Genomic DNA, 22,798 nt, shown 5'->3' with positions numbered 1-22,798 from the left:
CTTATATATTTAAAGTTAAAAATAAGATTTTAAGAGTGTAAATATAAGATTTTAAATTTTTAAAAATTTATTAATATTATTTTTAAGTCACAAGCTTGTAAGTTTATTGAAACAAACAATAACGAATATAAGCTCGACTCAAATATAAATTCAAACCACTTGAATTCAACCTCCACTTGACATTAATCAAGTTACAAATAGCTCACAAATGACTCAACTCTTTTGTTGTCCTCGACTCTTACACCTTTGAATTGATATTTTACTAGACATTAAGGCCTAGTGGGAACCAAGATAACATGTAATATTTTGTTGAATTATACTATAATAAAAATTAAATTAAATATATAAAAATCACTAAGGTAAATACATCATAAATATGCAAAAAAAAAAAAAAAACTATTTGCGGTGAATGGTTAAGGATGAAGACGCTTTTATAGTTACCTGAAGTGTTTAGCTGTATGAACTTGAGTGTGGCTAAAGTCATTTAAAGCCCAATAAATAAGGTTATTTAACTTAATTTCTTCATTAATTAATCATATTAAATTATATCATATTATTATGTAAAGATGTTTTTAAATATATAAGTAAATATATATTTAATATATTATTATATAATTAAATATTATTTTATTTTTAATTTAAAATTATTTAATTATATAATAATATATAATAAATATATTTATTTATATAAAAGAAATATAATTTTATTATCTATAAATGGCTATTAAGAAGCCCCGTACCAAACGCGGCGATAGCTGGCACCATCAAACATTTTTCACATATAACACGCAAGAAGAAAAATAAATATCCATCTGAGTTTGATGTGATACATGTGTACCTGCGCCAAATTTATTGATTTTGTTGTGGTACCAGCGGAGCACATGCATCCCAATTAATGCAGCTTTGGTTGGTTGAGGAAGCTCGGCCGAAAGTCCAAATCTCTAAAACTTTTTCTTGTACTGTGCAGAGTGCACATCAGTATCACATTTTATATCAAAACGACAAAGGAGATGATTAGTCCATTTTCTATTTAAACAGTGCCTTAAATCGCAACCCGGGACAATGGGAGGGCGCCAAGGATGGTCCAAAGTTTTGCAAAATTTCTTTCACACATTTTCTCAAAATTTCTTGGGGATGAACTAACAGTTCCTGGAAATCACATTTACATATACTGTATTATGACAGATGAACATAAGGGAGGGTCCAATAATTTAATTATAGAAGACTTTAAATGAACAATAAAGGTAAACCTAATATATTTAATATGATTTGATTGAATAGTATTTGTGTAGGCTTTAACCTTTGATGGGAAAGGTTAATAACTTACAATATATTAATTATATCTCTTCTATGAAACGGAAAAATCTATATAATATAATTTTATCGATTAAAATTTATCATTTAGAAAAATTTCAACAACAAAAGACTATTACTTTGATGCAGATAGGGTTAGATTCGAATCGAGTTTGGCTCGGCTCAGTTCGAGCCTAAAATGAGCTCGAACTGGCTCGAGTTGGCTCGGTAGATTTTTTTTTTAATTTTTTATATAAAACGGTATCGTTTTGATTAATATATATTAAAAACGATGTCATTTTGATAAGAAAAAACTAGCCGAACCGAGTTGAGCCGAACTCGAGCCTGAAACTAACTGAGCCGAGCTGAGCTCAAGTCGAGCTTAAGCTGAACTCAAGCCACTCATATATGAACCAAGCCGAGCTCGAGTTGGCTGCGAGCCGAGCTTGACTTGGCTCGAATCCAGCCCTAGATGCGGACCCTAAAGTTTTAATGTATAGATTAGGATGGTATGGATGACTCATTAATTAAGTCATGCATGAGAAAAGAAATATTATGTGGTAGTTCTGATTGCCATGCCGGTGCAGATAAAGAGACATGCTGTGATGACAATGAAGAATTACATTAAAAAATATATATAATATTATGCAGAATTACATTAAAAAATATAATAATATTCTCAGTCAAGTATTTACTGCTCTGCCAACACAATATCCAAAAGCATTCAACATATTTAATGAAGATTTTCATTCAGAAAGAAAATTGCAGATTAATTGCGTAATTAAGGAATGTTTCATTTTGCTTAATATGGAAATTATGTCTGTTTAATGAAGAATTGATTGCACCATTAGTTCATATTTGTCCATTTGCAGCACTGCGTCAATCTCTTTCTCTAATGGTCCATATTGTTAGGTGAAGTGATATTATGTTCACAGTCAACTATTAATTAAATACAAGTTTAATATTTGATGTCACGCTTTCGAAACAGTAATACTTCTATTTCTTTGATAAGAAAAAATAACTAAAAATATAAGAAAAAAGAGCCTTAAGTATAAAATCAGATGATTTACGCCACGTAATATTTGTTCGAGGATCTTATGGTGTCCAGAAGATTTTTCCCAATGAACAATACTATGTGTATCTATTTTAGATACACAAATATATACACATTCATATGTGTTATCATATGATTGGTTATTATTTTATTCTTAATTCAAAATCATCCAATTATATGATGACATATATAAATATATACATATTTGTTTACTCAAAATAGATACACATAGTTTTATTGTTTCTCAATATACAGAAACCTGGGCTTTGCAAATTAATGATTATGCTGTATGGACAATTAATAATTTGTCTACGATTTAAAGGACAATTATGGTGCCGCATACAAATATGCCATTCTAATAGTATATTATGTTATATATAGTATTGTATTATAATATAAAAAATTAATTTTTTATATTATTTTATCAAATATTATATTATATTGTATGATATAATTTTTAAAAATAAAATAATAAAAAATTATAATTAATATATAATTATTTTAGAATATATTATAAACATATGTAAAAATTTAAAATTTTTCATGTACATTTTAATTATATCACTATTTTCTTAAAAAAAGTATATCAATTCATATCAGTAAAATATATTATATCATATTTTATGATATATCCTCTGTATCTTATGCATTTTTTTTTTGATATCATATTATATTGTAAGATACATATAGTGTATAGAAGACTAACAATTAACACGGGTTAGTTTTGGAAATTTGGGAAGGTCAGTGCTTTATCAATAACCTTTTCCCCTTCAGTAACATTTTCTTAATAGACATGTGAAAACAGATGAGCTAATAATATTTATTGGCTTTACAGAAGGGTAGCTCACTCAAACATATAATGCATGTGGCCTCGTCCAGGTCGATTTTCTCCAGTAATTTGGAGCCAACAGCATCACTGTATCAGAACCGTCCACCCAAATGATCAATGATGTTAATTGACATTCTGGTATTTATTGTCAAAAGGTGTCATTCTGCTACGGAGAGACAACTTATTTATTGCTATCATAAATTAATTAGATCTGGTGGCATGTAAATTAGCTGGCTGCTGTAAAAATCCATTTATTCGTGTTTGTAGAAAATTTGATAAATTTTCCAGAGGAGTTGATGTTCCAGTTTTCCTGTCTTTTTAACGGGATGAGTTTAAGGTGTTTTCGAATCTTTTTATAGGCTTGTTGTTCTTTATTAATATATTTTTTCATTTGCTGAAAATAGAAAAAAACTTGCTTAATTGCTTAAAAATTATAAATATATTCTTGTATATGTTTCAATGAAATAAAATAAAGCAGTGGTTTTTTTTTTTCTTATCAAGTATATGAAAACCTGCCACCATGAAAATGAAATTTCTAAACAAATAAACTTATATATATCTAAATTTATTAGAAGTACACTTAGAAGTAATTAAACAAAGCTGTAACGTACATGCATTAAATGCCAATACCTGTAATGAAATTGAACAAGAAAAAGAAAATAATCCGCCGGGGGATTTAACAACAATAAGGAAGTTTATAGTGTACAGATAAAACAATGAAATGCAAGAAAGAGATGTTTTGTGAATTGAAAAGTATAAGCATGGAAGAGAGTTTTTGGGTGTGTAAATCTGCTTACTCCTCATCAGGAATCTTAAAAGTGCTAATATCTTCATTCCGAATCCAGCCATATTTCTCCATGTAAGGGTTAACCAGAGAGTGTGGTGGATAGCTATCAATGCAGTCTCTCCAAACATTACCAGAATTTCCTTCCAAATCTCTCAGCACCTCCCACAAACAGCTGTTGCATTTAAAGCCGGCACCAAAACTTATCATCAAAACCCTGTCGCCTTTCTTCAGCCTCTTTTTGGCTTCCATGTAAGCCAAAACGTACCAGAGACTACTTGCAGATGTGTTCCCAAATCTGTGAAGAGTCATTCTTGCTGGCTCTAGGTCAAACTCACTTAGATCAAGGCTGAATCCAATCCCGTCGATCACTGCTTTACCACCAGTGTGAATGCAAAAATGATCAACACCCGTCCTGAAATTTATCAATGATTTTTTGGGTTGATCTCCTTTTGGAGATTTGTTTCTTATTTTTCGAACAAATGAAACAATAGCAAATCGAAGTAGTTCTCTCAGTGGCAAGATCTTGGGGGAAATTACCCTAAGATTGTCAACAAAGCAACGAGTAGCAGCCTTTGGGAGGTTCTTGCCTAGATGAAACCCTATTTTTCCATCTTCGTCTTCCCTTTGTATGCAGCATTCATAAGATTCATCTCTCGAACCATGATGGGTCCTCACTAGACAACTGAGCTTGAACAAGGCACGATGCTTCAAGGCCCTTTTGTTAGACAAAAGCATAGCACAACCCCCACTTCTGAACAAAATATTTGCAAGAATCATTGACTTGTTATTGCCCGAATACCAATTTGGACCCAAGGATTCCGAGGCGACGACTAGTGCATAAAAATTTTTGTGAGTTTTGAAAATGTTACGCACAATATCAACTGCTATTAAACTTGCACTACATCCCATACCAGTAAGATTAAAAACCTTAACATCCTCCCTCAGCTTGTAGAGATTTATTATTTTGGAGGATAAAGAAGGAACTGCTGCTAGCATGGAAATGTTAACAACAAGAACATCAATTTCTTGAGGAGAAATGCCTGACCTGACCAAAAGTTTTTCAATGCTGTCATGGAAAAATTCGTCCATCTCCGAGAGCCCATCTTGCAAGGTAGGATTAAATTCTCGGCCGGAGAACATGATTCTTGGGGCGTAAGTTTGTTCGCCAATTCCTGAACTTACAATGGCTTTTAAGAGGAACTTGTACTCATTGAGACCGAGTTGCTTGTTCCTCTTTATCACTTCTCCGCTAAATTCAGTGTCAACCATCCTGTCATCAGTTGGCTTATAGCACTGATAATCAATTATGTAACATTCTTTGTCATTTTTTCCATCAACCCACTTCCATAACTTGAACATAAGATACAAAATAGGAAGAATATAGAAATAAAAAAGAACCATCGAGAGAAAGGAGATAGATATGAAGAGAGCGAAAGAGTGAAAGAAAGACTGGTTTTGTACTAAATTGAAAAAACTTCTGTTAGATGGGAAATCATCAAATGAGGGCCTTATAAGAAGAGGAATGAGGGTTGGAGTTGGACATGTGAATGTGCTTAAGACCCCTTTCAATCGCTCAACTTCCACCCACTGATTTGTATGACTGTATATATCTTTATTAATAATCAAACTTTCTAGTTTCCCTTGAGAGAAATTTATGGAAAGCAATGCAACTTCCCCGGTCAACATCGATCACTTTATCAAATTATTAATTCCTGAATTAAAATTTTCATTATTTGAGGGTTTGTTAATCTTTTTTCTTGGTCATCAATTCTTCCTCTTCACGACTTCTACTTTAAGAATTCTGTGCTACTTAAATTGAACGCCATTATACTGCACAGTTAGTAGCTTACCCAATGAGTCATCACATTAAAGAAAGCGGAGGAGTTAGATAGAATATATACATCTGCATGTGTGTGTAGAGCTTCTATAAATTATTTTAAGTAGAAACTGCGCTTTCATATACAGCGGCGATTAAATGACTTACGCTGTGCCCTGAAACTTTCCAAGTTTATTAGAAGAAGAGATTGAGAACTAATAATGCAATGCTTTTCAATCAGTATTCTAATTATGTGGGAATCAACAACTTGTTTGTTAAATTAAGAAAGTGATTTACTTTCATTATAAGAATTTGGTTGGGTTCTGATTTACTTGAGAGGGAGACTTTTCTGATCGTCACTTGAAAGTGCACAATAACTCGGCCACTTTCAGGAACCCCCGTTTCTAATTTTTTTCTAATACATTTTTGTTCTGCCTGTCTCCCTAGTAATATTATTACCAGTCATATTTTATTCTTCCCTTTTTAAAAAAGAAAATGCCTTCTAGAATTTTGATTTCTTCGCCTTTAAGTCAAGTATGGCCCTCGAATGAAGATAAGTAAAATTTGTCTAACTAAAAGCTGTGCAAAATTTGTACAAGGTCACCCCGATTGACCGCTGAAAAATCTACCAAGGTCAACAACTAGTGTTTGACCAGTACTTCGGTAGAAAATGTTAACTAAAATATATGGCCCATTGTGCTTGAAAGTCAGAACTATGTAAGATAATTACTGAAGGGGTTTAAAAACCACCTACCCCACGGTGTCCCATCCATTGGTACGACAGTCAGTAAAATGTAAAATTATTCGATGTGCAAACGCAAATGTCTTTCCTTGCGCATGAGTGTGCAGCTCTATTATTTGATGCAGGTTCACGAATAACTTAAATTATACATCCCAGTTTGATTACCGCTGATCGACTGTACTAAGCTAAGGGAGACGACTGTCGTTTTTGAAAAGGTGAGGAGAGAGTGAATGTTCAAACACTTACTTAATAGTCTAGCTAGCTTTTGTTTCATAAAATTTCACCATGTAGGTGAGGGTTCATTGTTATTAACTTTCTTATTGGATTTAGATTCAACCATGACAAATTAATTTGACCTATTTCAAATTAACTATTGTTGGACAATTAGAGAGGTTGTTAAAAAGCATTTGGACATATATGAAAATGTCCTAAAACTATCAAAATAAAAAAGTGACATAAAAATCATTCTTTTCTTTCACGAGCGTTTTTTCTCCCCTCTATCCAAGAAGAAAAAAAAATAGAGAACTAGATTACAAGTACACCAAAAGGTTTCCTCCATAATCTAGATATAAAATATATAAGAGCAAATCATGTTGTGAAAATCTTGTAGTTGGAATGATTCGGATCCATCACAAATACAAAATCAAATCCGAGTATGCAATTTCCTATCATTTGAACCATTGACATGTTAGATTTCCAACACTTCTCAACTATTGACATATGCTTGTACTAATTTTAAGTCTACGCTAGTCATTTTCATGACTTTAAAACAAGATAATGGAACAAGGAGAAGTGAAGCCTACGCTTCTCATGCTTTCTTACTAGTTTTTCATTAAATGGTGAAGACCAATGAGATTTATAGATAACTTAGTTGAAAAGATAATGACAAGATGGATAGAATAGAATTTCGATTTGACTTTTTATAAGATTTTATCAACTTATAACGTAAGTTTCCCTTTTCATTTTCATAATTAAGTTGAGCAAATATAAACTAATCAACTCATCGCAATCCACTAACAACGTCGCTGTTGCTTTCTCAGCAAATCCTCTGTAAGTTGTCACCAGAAAGAAATTAATTCGTGGATAGGAGACAAAGATGGAAATTACTTACACTTGGCAGGTATACATATATTCAACTTTTAATGGCGATTCAATGAGAACAACATGCAGAATAATGCCCCTCATCCCATAAGCCATGAAGATTACTGAGAATTTCATCTTAAATCTAGGTGTCATCAATCCACCTTTCGGTCCCAACAAAACGATGTCACATCACAATCCCTGCCACCGCATAGCAACTATGACAAGAAGCTGTATAATAAATAAGTTCTGAGAGCAACCATCTCTCAGCATCTTCACTTAATTACAACAACCAATCTGTTTTTAATTCAAATGGTGTTCCCAGTTGGTTCAAATTTGTTTCTTGAAAGTTTAAAACTTTCTACATGGGTCCATAGTTGTAGTGTGTGTAGCATGCATGTGTTCAGATGGTTGTTATAATTTAGTTTGAGTTCAAGGATCTAATATGGCGGCTTGGATTAATTGTGCAACTACTGGGTTTTGACTATAGATCAGTGCTGAGACATCTGTGTTAATGTACATATGTATCTGAATGGTTCGAAGTCAAATGTTTGTAATGGAATATTAAGGAGTCCAACTATCAATTTCTTCAGGTAAATCCATCTTTATCATATATCTACATAGGAAAATAACATTTTTTTTTATAAATTAAAATAAATTAATTATCCTATTTATAATGAAAGGGAATATGAAATTAATTTTAAATTTAAATTTGAAAGTAATAGATAGCATTGTAACAATTTTTTTTTTTTATCCCATAAATATAAAAGATTATATATAGACAGGAGAGAGAGATGAGTTAGGTCAACGAGAAATCATTTTAAAAAGACATAAAATCCCTAAAGATATTTAAATAATCACATTCTTTTTCAAGAACTCTTTTATAATCATTACATAAATTTTATTTAAATATTTTTTCAAAAATAAATAATATAATTGTGAATGTAAGTTTTTAAACAATTGGACGAACTATATTAAAAAACTTTTTCATGTCTTATATGTTTATTGTTGCTTGTAATTAATATAATGGATAACAAAATTGTTGTCCTCCAAAGTATTTTGATATTAACAATACAAGCAAAATGTATTAATTTGTCCAATGACATGGCTTATGTCATGATCAAAATGGACAAAAATTAGGAAAATGTAGGAAACATGCATATGAATGGTTATTCATCATTCACACACACCTATTAATAGACATATAGCAAAATTTTCATAGGCATGTGTAACCCGTGAGCCTTGACTATTAAAGACATGAGAAAATTGGACAATTTGAAGTAACATGAGAAACAACTATTCATGATTTAGACATGATTGTTCATACCTTTATATTAAGTAGTTAACAAATAAGGAAAATTATTCATTAATGTCTCGTTTATTTAAAAATGAGTAAATACAGGATAAAAGTTAACAAGTCATGAATGCTCATTAATGTTCATACACAATTGTTCATAAACTATTTTCACTAATCGAGCAGGATAAATCAAAAGTTGTTCATCCTACTGTTTCAACAATGCATACCAATGAGAAAAATATCCCTTTCAAATGACGATGACTATAATCTTGTGTCCAACGTATATTCCAACCTAAGAAGTCTATATAAACAAGGATTATGAGTTGGAAGAAAGTTACAAATTGAATTGATAATCAATGTAATCTCATTCTCATTCAAACCTTCAAATAGTAAATTTCTTATTCAATCTTTTTGTTGGTGAAATTCTGTATGATGATTATATTGAGTGCAATTTTAAGTAAATTTGCTTGAAAAAGTGGATGTAAAAAGTTTAAAATGAAAAACTCTGAATTACAATAAATTATGAGCATGTGTTTACCTTCTTCTTTAAATTTATATATATTTTCTTGTCTTTTATTTGTTTTGAATTGTCATGGATTGAAAATTATAATTTGCTTTTAAGTTTGATAGATTATATTACGACTCTTCTATGATTAACTTAAATCAATATCTATCTTACGTAAGATTCTAAATTTCAATCTTTTAATTGATGACAAAAAACACATCAACAAGTAGTTCTCAAGTGTCTTTTTGTATTTCTTATTATCTCAAAAAACAAGTTAATCTTAACATTAAATTTATATATAAAGCTAAGAATAAGAACAAGTGACTTTACAAAAATGTATATATCCTTTGAGTTTGGTGAGTGGGCAATTACCTTGGCGGTGATGAATAATGAAACTCGTCCGAAAGAGAATTTATGTAGTGTATGCGTTTTTTTGTGTGTGTATTTATATATAGTGTTGGGAAATATAATGCATGGCCGGAGAAACAAGAAGAAAGTGAATAGGCTTTGAAAAGTGTAAACAATTTTTTAAAGTGAAATATGTTAAAATTTTCCTGATGTGGGCTAATATTAATTATAGTTTTGTTTAATAAAATTAGGTAATTAAATAGTCCAATGTCAGTTTAGAGATGGACTTAAGTGATCAATAAGTATAAACCCAATACATGTAAAAGTTATAATTTGGATAGATAACACAAATGTGAGCCTTAAGGTTTATTAGACCTTGATGGGGGGCTAATTAACCTAATATAAATAGGTTAGGTCTCTGCTCCAAAACCTAATGTAATATAGTTTACTCATTCAAAGCTGTTATTTTGAGAGGTTTCTAGAGTAGAAGACCGAGTCACATTGAGAGGTGATCTCGACAGATAATTTTAGGTGATTTCAATAGGTTTTTTCAGTTTTTAATTGCATAAAGATCTATGTATTTCTAAAACCCTAAAATTTAATTTAGTATTTTATAATCTATGCTCAAATCTTGAAATTATAATTAAATGATTTATTTTATTCTGTTCTATGAAATAAATCTAACAAAATATGCTTCCCATTAACAGCTTTGAGATAATGCAAATTCATTTACAAGATACAACAAAACTCTAAAGTGATTGAATATGTCAAGTGTGTAACATATATTGAAACTTGATAAACAGACGATTCTTCACTTGACCATAACTTATATAGGAAATAAAAAGACTAATTTTGATTTGTGATTAGACATAAGGACGATTGCATTGGTTAAGAATAGATACATATATACATTGGTTTATGAATAATCACAACTATGTACTAATGAATGAACACAACCTTTAACTTAAACATGGACGTAACCTTGGCTTATAATGGACAAAGCCTTTTAACGTTTTAAAATGATTTTAAATTTAATTAAACTATCAAAACAACAATTTAATCTTTGAAATATAATTGATTATGTAATAAAATACGACAAAATGCTTAAATCATGATAGTTAATATGTTTTCTTGAATATTAAAAAAATTATAAAGATTTTATGAAAAGCTTGTTCTGTGAAAAGTATGCCCGTTCTACATTTGTGGAGAATTCATAGAATTCTTATTCTATATGAAAAAAAAAACCCTTAAAAACTAACACATTCTTCTAAATTGTGTTATAAAATTTTAACTTGATTTGATTTGAAATAACATATTCTAAAATTGAAACACCAATTCCAAGGTTTTAATCCTTAGTCACATGTATGAAATGCCCGTTTCATATAAAAAATACCCATTTTGATTTTAGTCATGCCTTTTTTTTCTAATTTGAAACACTCATTCTTAGTTAAGAAATATTATTTCTGTATTTCTTAAGATTTGCATTCCAATTTTAATGTAAGATTTGAGATAAATTAACATTACAACCTATCATTAAATAAAAAAGTATAGTATGCTTTGTGGGCAAGAATTAATACATAATACATGTAGATATTGAAAATTACATAATGGGTTATTCATGTGCATACATGTGATATCTTCCATCTGTACCTGTAGGTGTCTCTGTTTCAATTGATGGATTAGTTTACCTTAACTACTGAGAACTTTAATGGAGAAAATCCCGTGATGTAAAAAGAGAAAACAGCTGTTTATTAATGTTTTTGATGGTGATGTCCTACTTGATCAAGGCCAATAATTGCCATTAAAACATCAATGACGTTTCCACTATTTAAGAAATTAAAGCCTACCTTGATGCTCACGTTCCACACAAATGATTTACCACAAATCCTTATGTGAAGAGATGGCTTGTTTCTTTAACGTTAAAAATGGAGTTATCAGAAACAGGGCTGATATCTTTTGTGCCCTCTGGAAATCAATATGATGGGGTTGAATGGTACCCAATCCAATTTTATTGGGTTGAGCAGGATAAAGCCCAGCCTATCTAACAATTCAAACTTGGCTAAAGTTTAAAATGTTAATTAGCAGTCCTTAGGTATTTTGTAAGCAAATATTAGCTTGTTTAATTTATCGATAATAAAATAATATAATAATTTTTTATTATATTTTTATTTATTAATTTTTTAGAACAAAAATATCTTATTTTCAATTAATATAATAAATAATATAAAAAAAATTTAGAATAATTATAACCAAAATTATTTAAATAAAATAATAAATAATATTTTTTACTACATCTAATTAAATATAATAATTATTTATACCTACTAAATTTTATACCTAGTACTCTTAATATATTTTCAAAATAATCTTTTAATTTTAATAATATAATATTATTTAAATCATATACTCTTAAGCTCCCAAAAAAAAAAAATGCTTTCTATTATAATTTGCAGATCAAGTAGCCTCATTAGAAGGCTGATGACTAAAGATAGGATGGTCAAATTTGTCTTATCCTCACATGATAGGTGTAGTCTATGCAACCAAGCATCGGAAAGCATGGATCACTTGTTCTTACACAAATTTGCACCAAACCTACTGCCCACAGCCTTGGAAATCTTATGTTGAAGACTGCTCTAGAAGATGGCGAGGGGATAATTTGGAAAATACCATGTGTAAGCTCATCTTTGGAGCAACGGTTTATATGATTTGGAAAGAAAGGAATAATGTTTGCTTTGGTAAAGGGAGTACTACTAAGGAAAGAATTGTGGCCACAACTAAAGAAATTGTTTGTGAGAGGGCTGCTTGTCTCAAAAATGTCAAGTTGTCCAAGGAGAATGAAGAAACTGCTTTAGCTTGGGGGTTACCGAATTGCATCTTCAAGTCGCAGCCTTCATATGTTTATGGCTTGTGTTTCTACTGTTATGCTTCTGAGGAGTATTCCTGGTGGAGATTTCCGTCTTTGTTCAAGGGCTGACAAGAGTAGAGTGTGGTGGTATTTCAGCTTGGGCGAAAGAATCTCCTTCCAGGGGTATTTTTTTGCTAAAACTCCCGTAAGGAGGAAAAGAGAACCTGGAATTACGAGAGCCTCTACAGCCAAGATGTCCGAGCAAATGCCTCTCGGACGGATGATTTTGAAGAAGTACCTGATCAAGATATTTTGTCTTCTCAGTTGGGACGATTCCATGGACATGAGGATTGTCAATTTCTTCACAACTTGCTGGAACATTAATTCTTCTCCTTGTCTCTCTCTCGGTGATCCCATTTGTGATGAAATTGAATTGGGGCGGGAGACAGATGAGCATTGTGCCGTTAGAAGGATTTTGTTGGTGGATATAGGTGGCATAGATTTTATATATTTTTGGCATCTCTTGCACTTGTCTCATGAGTCCCATCTATGTAAAACCTTAGATAGTCACTGGAGTATTTAGTAGATGTATTCTTTTGTACTTAGTCAATGTATATCCGTGGTATACTTTTGCTCTCATAATTTTTATTTGTTATCGATTTGTTTCGGTGAACTTATGTTGTAGCTCTTTGGGTTTATTTTGTCTATAAAATATTTTGTAAAAAAAGTTAGCCTCTTTAAAAGAAATAAATATATCGAGATTCATAACACAAAACATGTTATTGTTTATAAGTTTCTACGCCATGATATTTTCATTTTGTTAACATTATTTGTTTATTGTATATCAAAGTGAAATCGTAATATGTGTTTGATAAAAGTTGTCAATGAAAATGACTAAACTTTATTAGCCTAAGATAAATTTATAGTCCAAATTGTAAGTGTCCGAATTTTCAGGTACATTTTGTAATGTAATTTGACACCAAATTAATGCCCCATATTGTGTGGCTTACTAAGCTTGTGGGAAATTTTGTTTTGTTTACACCTTGAGGCAATTTTTATTGGTGTGGGAAGGAAGAGGCTTCAGTTTACATTTTTGCCTTTCTACGCTTGTGTTTCTGCTATTTCAATCTTCGTCACGAACAAATTCGACAAGTAATTTGCCAAATCATCAGGGGCAAATCTGGCAAAACACTCATTTCCCATACCTGGCTCTCTACTGGCACTAACTTCATACTTGTCATAAAAAGCACGGTACACCGGCACGATCCTCCTCCATAACGAAGTTTTAATCTCGTCTCTTAATTTCTCGTCCGGTACGATCCACGAGCTCTGTTTGTTACAGGCGTCTTCAAGAGACGAGTTGAATTGCCGAAACGAGTTTCGAACTTTTTCGGGCGGAATTTGAGCAGTTGGATTATCAGGCAATGAAGCAAACACCTTGCTCCATGCCAAGCGCTCATACTTGGCAGCGTATTGTGTCACCTTTGCCTCCTGCTTCACCACCCATTCCTCGCCGAGGATAAAGTGAAGGTTCGATGTCCGGGCTTTTACGACGACGTATTGGAGATTGTTGGCTAAGAACAAGTACGAGAGTGACCCGTCCTTGTACAACTCGGCTTTGCCGTCTAGTTTGCAAAACAGAACGAGGATAAGCCAAGCGAGCCGTACAGCTATTGGCGAGGAAATGTTGTCCTCGGAGTCGGGGCTTCCAAAGTAAGCTTCTGGTAACGGGGTACAGACCGTTAACGGCCAGTCTGCGATTATATCGGAAAGTGAACCGGAATAATCGGCGAGGAAAGCAATGTAGTTCATTACATAGCGAGTAAGGGGGTGTATTCCACCTCCGGGAACCCCGGATTTTGAGTTATCCTTCTGAATCTCCGCTTCGAAGTCCACCAGCATCGAATGGACAGCCTCGCCTAGTTTGTTCAGAGAATTCACGGCCTGTGATCTGACGACTGAAGTTGATTCAAAACTGAAAATAGACTCAGTCTCAGCCCAGAGGTCGGCAATTGCTTTGTAGAGGTCCAAGGTACGAAAAATTTTCTCAGGAGTTTTCTTGCAGTTTGCTATATTTTCTGGGAATGCAAACAGAGTCAAAGCTCCATCTTTACAAATTTCGGTAAAACACGACTCTCTGATAGAGTCGGAAGCCGAAAACACAAGATCACTTAGAATCCTCTCGCCGTAGAACAATGTTTTAACAGCGGTTTTAACGGCGTGTAACCACTTCTTCATTTTAATCTCCAGAAGATCCCAATCCATTTTCTTAACCGCAGAAAAGCTTAGTTTCTCAACTCCTAAATGATAAAGCGCTTCATCAACAATAGATTTTCTGATTTTCTTGTAAATCTTGACGCACTCTTTGCCATAACCGGAGGCTATCATGCAATCGGCTATTAATTTCAAGTCAGCCAAGGCAGCAATAGATGAACGTTCAACTTCAGAAACCTTGTCGTCAGAGAATTTGAACTCATCCTCCAAATCATCCTCCATATCTGAAAGACTGCCTCTTGAAGGTCTTGATGAGTACGAGTGAGTGGAAACAGATTCGGAGTCTAAGTATTCTTTATTAGTCTTTAACAATCGGTAAAACTCTTTCTCGAGTCTTTTCATGGCGGTTTGCATGAGAGTTTGCGAACGAACGAGTTTGTGTGAAGATGGATTGTAGGCGACGAAATATTGCATGGCGGACCGTAAGTGTTTGATGGCTTTTAGGTATTCTTTGGCTTGTTGGCGGTTTCCAGAGAAGAGCAAGCTGGTGCTGCAAGCATAGGCAGTGGTTTCTGAATCCCATTTAGAAATCAGTGATTCAGCCGTTTGGATGTTCTCGTCCATAAGAGATTCTATGAAAGTGAGACGTTGAGGTGACATGGCTGTTTTTGAAGAAATGGTTGGTGGTAAAAGAGAGAGATTTTCGTTTTCTGGGTCTCATCGAGAAGAGTAACTGGACATATATAGAGACGGAGAGAGAGAGAGACGAGAGAGAGTCCAAGAAGCTCCCCATCCCCAAGTAAGGAAAGTGATTCACTGATTTGAATTGGATTTGACTACATCTATTCGTCCACGCGTTGTTTAAAACAACACAGAAAATTACACTTCATCTAAGACATCTTGTGTAATTGGCTGTTAGCCGAATTAAAAAACCCCGTTACATGAATTTCAGTTAACCAATGTTATATTTTCTAATATACAATTAGTTATACAATATTAAATAATATTTTATTTTAATTTAAATAAATATATATACTTTTATTAATTCTAATTGGTGAACATATTTTTATTTTTGAGTAAAAACATTTTTTTATCAATTATGACATAATATGTTTTCACTCAAAATTACTATAAAATCCCAAATGAACACATTAAAAAAGAAAAAACTCTCTATAAATATCAAATTTACATTATAACTTTCTTTTTTCTCTTTTTCTTTCACCTTCAGCCTCGCTTCCAACAACTATATTCAGTGCTAATTTGAATTCCAAACCTATTCTCAACGTTGATATCTCTATTTTTGGTTTATTCTTATAACGATACCTGTGTTTTTCATCAACAAAACTTTTGAATATTTAAATAAAAAATTGATGGTGTTACCATTGCTATTTCTCTCCAATTTGTGTCACACCTCTTAGTCACCTGTCCTTATCATTCCTAGCCGCCTTCACATCGTGACTTGATCAGCTATAGAAGTGGTAGCTAGATTCAATGACGGCTAGAGTTTTAGAGGCATATATGTAAATTTTTAAGTTTATTACCCTTATTTATAATACAAAATTTTAACAAAAGTTAGTCCATAAATAAGTATTTAAGTGTTTGAATTATCATGTGTGTGATTTTAATATTAGGGCAAATTTTTGGTGGAAAATAGTCCTTTGCCCTAACTTTACCCAATTGTTTATTTTTTCCTAGAAATATGAATCATTTTTGGGTATGCAGTCACCATATATATCAATTCCACCAGCAATGCATGCAGGATTTACTCTATGTGGGATTTAATATTGAGACTCGATGTGTATACAATTTTGAATAAACATTTAAGTATATAAATAATATATCATTATATAATTGAATGATTTTAATTAAAAAATAAAATATCTAATTATATGATTTTATATATATTCAAAACTGTACATATAATATATTATTAAACTTTCCTGTAAATCAAGGTTCCCACCCACTCATTCCCCACCCTTTCACGAGCTAAGGCTGGCTTCCCATGCAAAATAAGACATCTTTGTGTGAAAAGAATGCAGAGTTTGGTGTGCCTAAAGGCATAGGCGATAAAACTCAAGCTAGAGGTTTCATTTTTTGAGCACTCGTTACCCATGACTAATGCTGCACTTTACCTTTTTTGGTCAGAATTAAATTTCCCTTTCGAAAGTATGATCGTTTGTTTTGATAAAATTTACTTGTTGCTTCTAATTTTATGGAACTTTCTCTGAATCTTCAAAATGTGAATAGAGTTTGAATTGAATAGGAATAGGCTCTACCAGGATGAAATCTGTCATCTTGAGGACCCCAACATAAAAAAAAAAAAACAAAAAGTGAAAGAGATGTTCACGTGTTTTTTCAAATATAATGTGAACCCAACCCGGTCTTACAAGCTTTCTTGTTTACTGGCGTACTTTCCTGGAGGCTAACATATCAACTTTAATGATCGTCAACTATTAAATGTACTCACGATTTTTGGAAAGAATTTTGTACCTCTTTAAATTTTATTTACATCTTTCGGGGGTTTTTATGCTTTTTCAAGGGATAAATGATAATTCAGGCGGGCATTTACAATTACAATATCAGAAATTATGGGTACTCATTTTAATACCTCTCAAGGGGATGGGCATAATTTCCCGAGAATCGCTGCAGGAATACTTTGATGAATTATATTTTAGTCGGCGTCACACTACGGCCTAGCGCAGTGGATTAGCGCGTTTGACTTGATAACTGACCCTTCGTTTGGTTCCTTAGCTCATGAACCTTGATTCTTGCTATTACATTTACAATTAAACAAGAAACAAATGAGTTACAGCTTGAAATGCGGAGTGATTTTGAGATTAATTCGATTAATTGCTCTTACCCATGTCTGCTGGCTCCTTGACTCCAGATTACATGTTTGAGAGGGACGTAAAGCCTAGCTCCTTTATGCTGTTTCAATATCGGTTTGCAGTAAAACCCTACTTCGGGGCACACAAGTTTGGTTCACGAGTGGAGAATAAAGATGCCCACTCCGTCTACTTTTGGTGATCCAATAGTTTAATGGCCCTTTTTTATCACGGGCCTCCCCTGAAACGCCGAATAGAAATTTTTTGTGCAATAAAATATGGGGCTATTTCTAAACTATGGGTCATTTGGGTTAAACACGAACCTCATAAAGTTGGCCCAAGTCCTAGTCTAGAGTCGTTGCGTTAACCTAAAGGTTTAGTGGGCTGTTAATGGATTGTGAGCTCCACCTATCAATGCAATTATAAGTTAGTTTTAGTTTCAAAAAGGTGTTATAATTAAGAAATTCTCTTTGCAAATAATATTTAAAATCGAAGCATTAATTTTGAAGAGGGTTAAATTCGAAACGAGTTTGTTTGAGTTTGAACGAGTTCAAATACAAACATGAGGTAAACAAACACAAACCTAAATACGAACTAACTAGCAGAAAAAATGAATCCAAATTTAAACCCAAACAGAGGTCATGCTCGACTTACAAATCCAACCCAACTCTTATTATTAAAAAAAATTAAAAGGAATGATATCATTAAGAATAGTCGAGCTAAATATATTATGTGAACTTGAGTTGAGTTCGGTTTGTTCACATAAACCTAAACTGAACACGAATTCTTAAATTATGAAACGAGTTGAGCACAAACTGATGTTTCTTTATATTTGGCAAACCCAAGTAAAAAACAAGCCAAGTTCACTTGAAAATTATCTGAAGGTGAGTTTTAATTTGTTTGGATTTCGTTCAATTTAAATTTAATTCTAATTAGGAGAAATAAAAGCAGACACTGTATATTCATTATAGACTGGGCAAGGCGCAGAGACTCAGAGTGGGCAGGCAGAAGGAAAGTAATTGCAAAGCACATGCATTGCAAGTGTATTTGGGCATACCTTTCCATCAATGAATAATCTTTGACATTACTGAACTTAATTTCAGAGAATTAGTAATTAAAAGCATTGAATGAAAGGTAGACAACTAAATTCTTTTGTACCAAAACAAAAGAAAAAGGAGAAAGTAAAGGATTAATCAGAGGCCCACTTCTTTAAACGCGTGATTATTATTTAATTTTAATTTCAGTTAATGAATCAGTAAGACACTGTCCTTCCTGTCCCGCCAGAATATCTCAAATCTAATCACCACATGATTGATCAATTAGTGGCATTAATCAGTGGGCCCATTTTGATGGAGCACAACGCAACCAGTTTCTGCGTTTAATCATTACATCCATTTGAAACGGAAATAATTATTAATTAATTTTAATTTTAAATTATCCTTACCTTAGCATTCTCCATGTAATGATGATACTTTTACGTCTAACAAAGCATAAATAATACTAAATTAAACTTTACTTCCGTTATTCTCTTCTTTACTTTTATTAAATTTTAAGGTATATTTGTAAACATTTAAAATTTTTAATAGTAATTTAATATGTAAAAATTTAAAAAATATATAAATTAAATAAATTAAAGAGAAAATGAGTTAAATAAAAAAGGGTAATTAATTAAAATAAGTAAAATTTTAAGCGTTTATACGTTTTTAGATCACTCTAGAAAAGTTTTACCAAAATAAACAAATTATATTTTTTTACCCTTTTTACCTTTATGTTGAAAAACCAAATAAAAATATTTTTTCTGAGAATGTGCGCCGATTTATTGTGGTTACGATGGTGGTTAGGGATTTTATAGTGAAACCCTAAATATGTCGAATTATGTATATAGATATTTTTGAATGTTTCAAACGCTTAAAATGATGTAGTTTCGATGTTAATGCATGTCTGGAAGTGTAGCCGTTGAGAGACAAAATCGTGCAAATTTACAGTGTCGCACAAACTGCGCAAATGTACAGTGTTGCGTAAACTACGCAAATCGCACAAACACTGTTCACATTTGCGCAAACACTGTTCAACTGCGCAAACCGCTTGCAAAATTGCGCAAAAATCCTGTTCACAGACTATGATATCTACTTTTGCGCGGTGTGAACAGTATTTGGGCAATATGAACAGTGTTTACGCGGCACTATACATTTGCGCAGTTTGCGTGACACTGTAAATTTGCACGCTTTTGTCTCTCAACGGCTACACTTTCAGACATCAATTAACATCGAAACTACATCATTTTTAAGCGTTCGAAACATTCAAAAATATCCATATACATAATTCGACATATTTATGGTTTCACTGTAAAATCTCTAGTCACCATCGTAACCACTATAAACCGACGCATATTCTCAGAAAAAATATTTTTACTTGGTTTTTCAATATAAGGGTAAAAAGGGTAAAAAAAATACGGTTTGCTTATTTTGGTAAAACTTTTATAGGGTGACCTAAAAACATATAAACACTTAAAATTTTACTTATTTTAATTAATTTTCCAATAAAATATAGATCAAAAAATATATTTATCTTTATCTATATTATTTTTTTATCTTTATTTTTATTGGATAATTTTCTCACTGTCAACAAAGAATGGGCCAAACACCAGATTTAGACGCCAAATTGCCGTATCTAATGATTGATTGAAGAAATAGGTGAAGTGATAACAAACAATTAATGGAACATTAGTTCAAATTATGATGATTGGGAAATGATTTTCAGTAAATTAGGTGTAGGTATTATGAGTTAATAATAATGATAACATCAAATTTGATTAATAAAAGTGAGACACAACTTTGATTTGAAGGTCCACAATCCAGATTAGCATTTTCAACTTTCTGGTGGGTCCTTTCTTTCTTTTGTGCTTTTTTCTCTTCCAACGCCTTTAAAACGAGATAACTTGGCCTCATTGTTTCTATTGCTCTCATTTATTTCTTCAATTAAAGCAAACACTTATTTTCTCCAACCATGAAAGGAATGGATATCTTCTGTTCAACGCCTGCTTCCACAGCCGTCTGCTCTAGCATGGTGAGCCACCGTTCCATCCGCCCTACCCATAGCTCTAAACTACCTTATGCTCCTTGTTCATCACAATTGCCCATAATTCCTCGGCCTTATCACGACAAGAGCAGAAAGAGTAATTCGGCTAAGCAAAGTGATTTACGTCGAAAAAGTGCAGCCGACATAAAAGATCTGAACATCAATCATGGTTCGTCTCGATATCTTCTTAGTGATAAACCCTTTATTGACTGGCTATCGGAGTCTGATCCTGTCTCAGCATTGGTTCCTGCTGATCAATCTGCAAAGTCCACGCATGTAAGCTCAAATGAGTCTCCTGCTTCAATTAAGTCCTCTTCAACTACCAAGTCCCCGGACCAGGTTTGATACTTTCATCTCTCTTTCTTCCGCTCAACTTTGTTGCTTTAATCTTTTATCTTTTCATCAGCTGTATGTTCACGGTAGATTATGGATGTTTCAAACGGCAGGTTGTGGTTTTGAGGGTGTCAATTCATTGCAAGGGCTGTGAAGGAAAAGTGAGAAAACATATCTCAAAAATGGAAGGTGAAAACTCAATTACCATATACTGATCAAAGTCTTTAATTATCAGTTACTACGCTTGAACATTTTTTTATACTGTTGCTACAAACTGTGTGCAGGAGTGACATCATTCAGCATAGATTTGCCGACAAAAAAGGTGACAATCATCGGAAACGTGACTCCTTTAGGCGTGCTTGCAAGTGTTTCAAAGGTGAAGAGCGCGCAGCTTTGGCCAACTTCAACAAGAACATCATCATCACCATCTTCAAACTCTCCTGTGGTCAACATGAGTTACAATAAATAAAACTACATAGAAGGGTGTGTGTCTTTCTGTCTGTGTATTTACAGGTTGTGTTAGATCGATGCTTAAACAACTTATTAATATTAATAACGTCCGATATGTAATGTAAATGTGTAAAATGTTTTATGTAAGGGATTGGAATCTCAATATTAATTTGTTGTTTAACAATCAAAAGAACTATATAAAACCCACAAAGTTCTTTTTTCCAGACAAGAAAACTTTATTTGAGATCAAACCAATTATACTAAACAAGTAAAATTTTGGATTCAGTGATTCGCTACATAACCATTACATTAGATATTTAATCTGGAAATGTCTTCTAAGGTGATTTAAACTCTTACTCTCATATTTAAAATTTCAATCATTTATCACTCAAACTATCTTTTGAGAAGAAGTTGTGATGGTGATAGACAGTGGAAAGAGAAGACATGCTTTGTCAATGGTGGACACTCAACGCTTTTCTCTTTCTTGTTTAGGAAATGTCTGGATTTATACTGCCAATTTTCAATTTGTGGGGGTTTATTTAGGTAATAAATATATACTTATTTAACCTAAGTCGATAAAATCACAAGCAAAAACTTTGCGTTAGGCAGGCATGTTTATTAAAAGGAAATTGAAGTTTCCAGGTCTTGATGGCATTCCTTCCCCACAATAAACCAAATGATGACACCGAGGGACACTTTCGCTTTGGTCGCAAGTCTATTTCAAATTTTACAAATTGTGGGGCTACGCCCATGTCCTTCCATGCTTCTCATGTTTCTGCTTTTTGAATCTTCATCTTCAAAACTCTAACCAACTTGAGCCACCATTGTCCTTAAAAATAGAAGAACCACAAAAAGGCAATGGACATTCATTCATATGAAGTTATCCATCCCTCACTTTTGTTACATTTTCTTGGTTTGCTTCAAACTTGTGATAAATGAATATCCTTTGAATTCTGCTCTTATCAAAATTCGGATACATGATCTCGTTTTATATAATTCCCTTTTACTTCTGACAGACATAAATGTCTAAAAATGTTGTTAACCAAAAAAACGAGGTGAAGAAAGTGACCAGCAGTCCACCACAAAATGTGACACTGCAATTGAATCGTGGTAAGACTCTGCGTAATGCAACCAAACAAGATGGATAAAAGGAGAAAACGATAGGCAACATGTTGAGAGGATCGAGGAGCCAATATTCAAAATTATATATGCTATGTTATGATAGGCATACAAATTACAATTTGTTTGGTTTACCTCCTTTTAGAGACATCAAACAATAATTGCTTGGAATAATTCACTGTG

The 22,798-nt window shown here is 32.7% G+C and overlaps 3 protein-coding genes across 3 annotated transcripts; 1 reads left to right on the top strand and 2 right to left on the bottom strand.

Annotated features, from left to right (window-relative positions):
- Positions 1–3,708: 3,708 nt before the first annotated feature.
- LOC123206957 (3-ketoacyl-CoA synthase 12-like) lies at positions 3,709–5,555 on the bottom strand. The gene has a single exon (XM_044624256.1). The coding sequence runs from the start codon at positions 5,362–5,364 to the stop codon at positions 3,970–3,972; it is 1,395 nt and encodes a 464-aa protein (XP_044480191.1). The 5' UTR covers positions 5,365–5,555; the 3' UTR covers positions 3,709–3,969.
- A 7,890-nt stretch (positions 5,556–13,445) lies between these two features.
- Positions 13,446–15,535, bottom strand: LOC123209578 (exocyst complex component EXO70H1-like). Its single transcript, XM_044627680.1, has one exon. It carries the CDS (start codon positions 15,468–15,470, stop codon positions 13,698–13,700), a length of 1,773 nt encoding a protein of 590 aa, XP_044483615.1. The 5' UTR covers positions 15,471–15,535; the 3' UTR covers positions 13,446–13,697.
- A 5,053-nt stretch (positions 15,536–20,588) lies between these two features.
- Positions 20,589–21,680, top strand: LOC123209531 (protein SODIUM POTASSIUM ROOT DEFECTIVE 3-like). The gene is made up of 3 exons (XM_044627609.1): positions 20,589–21,052; positions 21,160–21,235; positions 21,331–21,680. The coding sequence occupies exons 1-3, from the start codon at positions 20,642–20,644 to the stop codon at positions 21,513–21,515; spliced, it is 672 nt and encodes a 223-aa protein (XP_044483544.1). The 5' UTR covers positions 20,589–20,641; the 3' UTR covers positions 21,516–21,680.
- The last annotated feature ends 1,118 nt before the right edge of the window (positions 21,681–22,798 follow it).

This window comes from Mangifera indica, chromosome 2, assembly GCF_011075055.1.
Source record: "Mangifera indica cultivar Alphonso chromosome 2, CATAS_Mindica_2.1, whole genome shotgun sequence".
Classification (NCBI taxonomy): domain Eukaryota; kingdom Viridiplantae; phylum Streptophyta; class Magnoliopsida; order Sapindales; family Anacardiaceae; genus Mangifera; species Mangifera indica.
The sequence above is the reverse complement of the archived record's forward strand: the minus strand, read 5'-3'. Positions and strand labels throughout refer to the sequence as shown.

Excerpts from the sequence above, each read along its gene's own strand:
- LOC123206957 (XM_044624256.1), bottom strand. The coding sequence starts at position 5,364 with ATGGTTCTTTTTTATTTCTATATTCTTCCTATTTTGTATCTTATGTTC.
- LOC123209578 (XM_044627680.1), bottom strand. The coding sequence starts at position 15,470 with ATGTCACCTCAACGTCTCACTTTCATAGAATCTCTTATGGACGAGAAC.
- LOC123209531 (XM_044627609.1), top strand. The coding sequence starts at position 20,642 with ATGAAAGGAATGGATATCTTCTGTTCAACGCCTGCTTCCACAGCCGTC. Across the intron at positions 21,053-21,159 it reads CTACCAAGTCCCCGGACCAG|GTTGTGGTTTTGAGGGTGTC; the intron begins GTTTGATACTTT and ends TTCAAACGGCAG. Across the intron at positions 21,236-21,330 it reads ACATATCTCAAAAATGGAAG|GAGTGACATCATTCAGCATA; the intron begins GTGAAAACTCAA and ends AACTGTGTGCAG.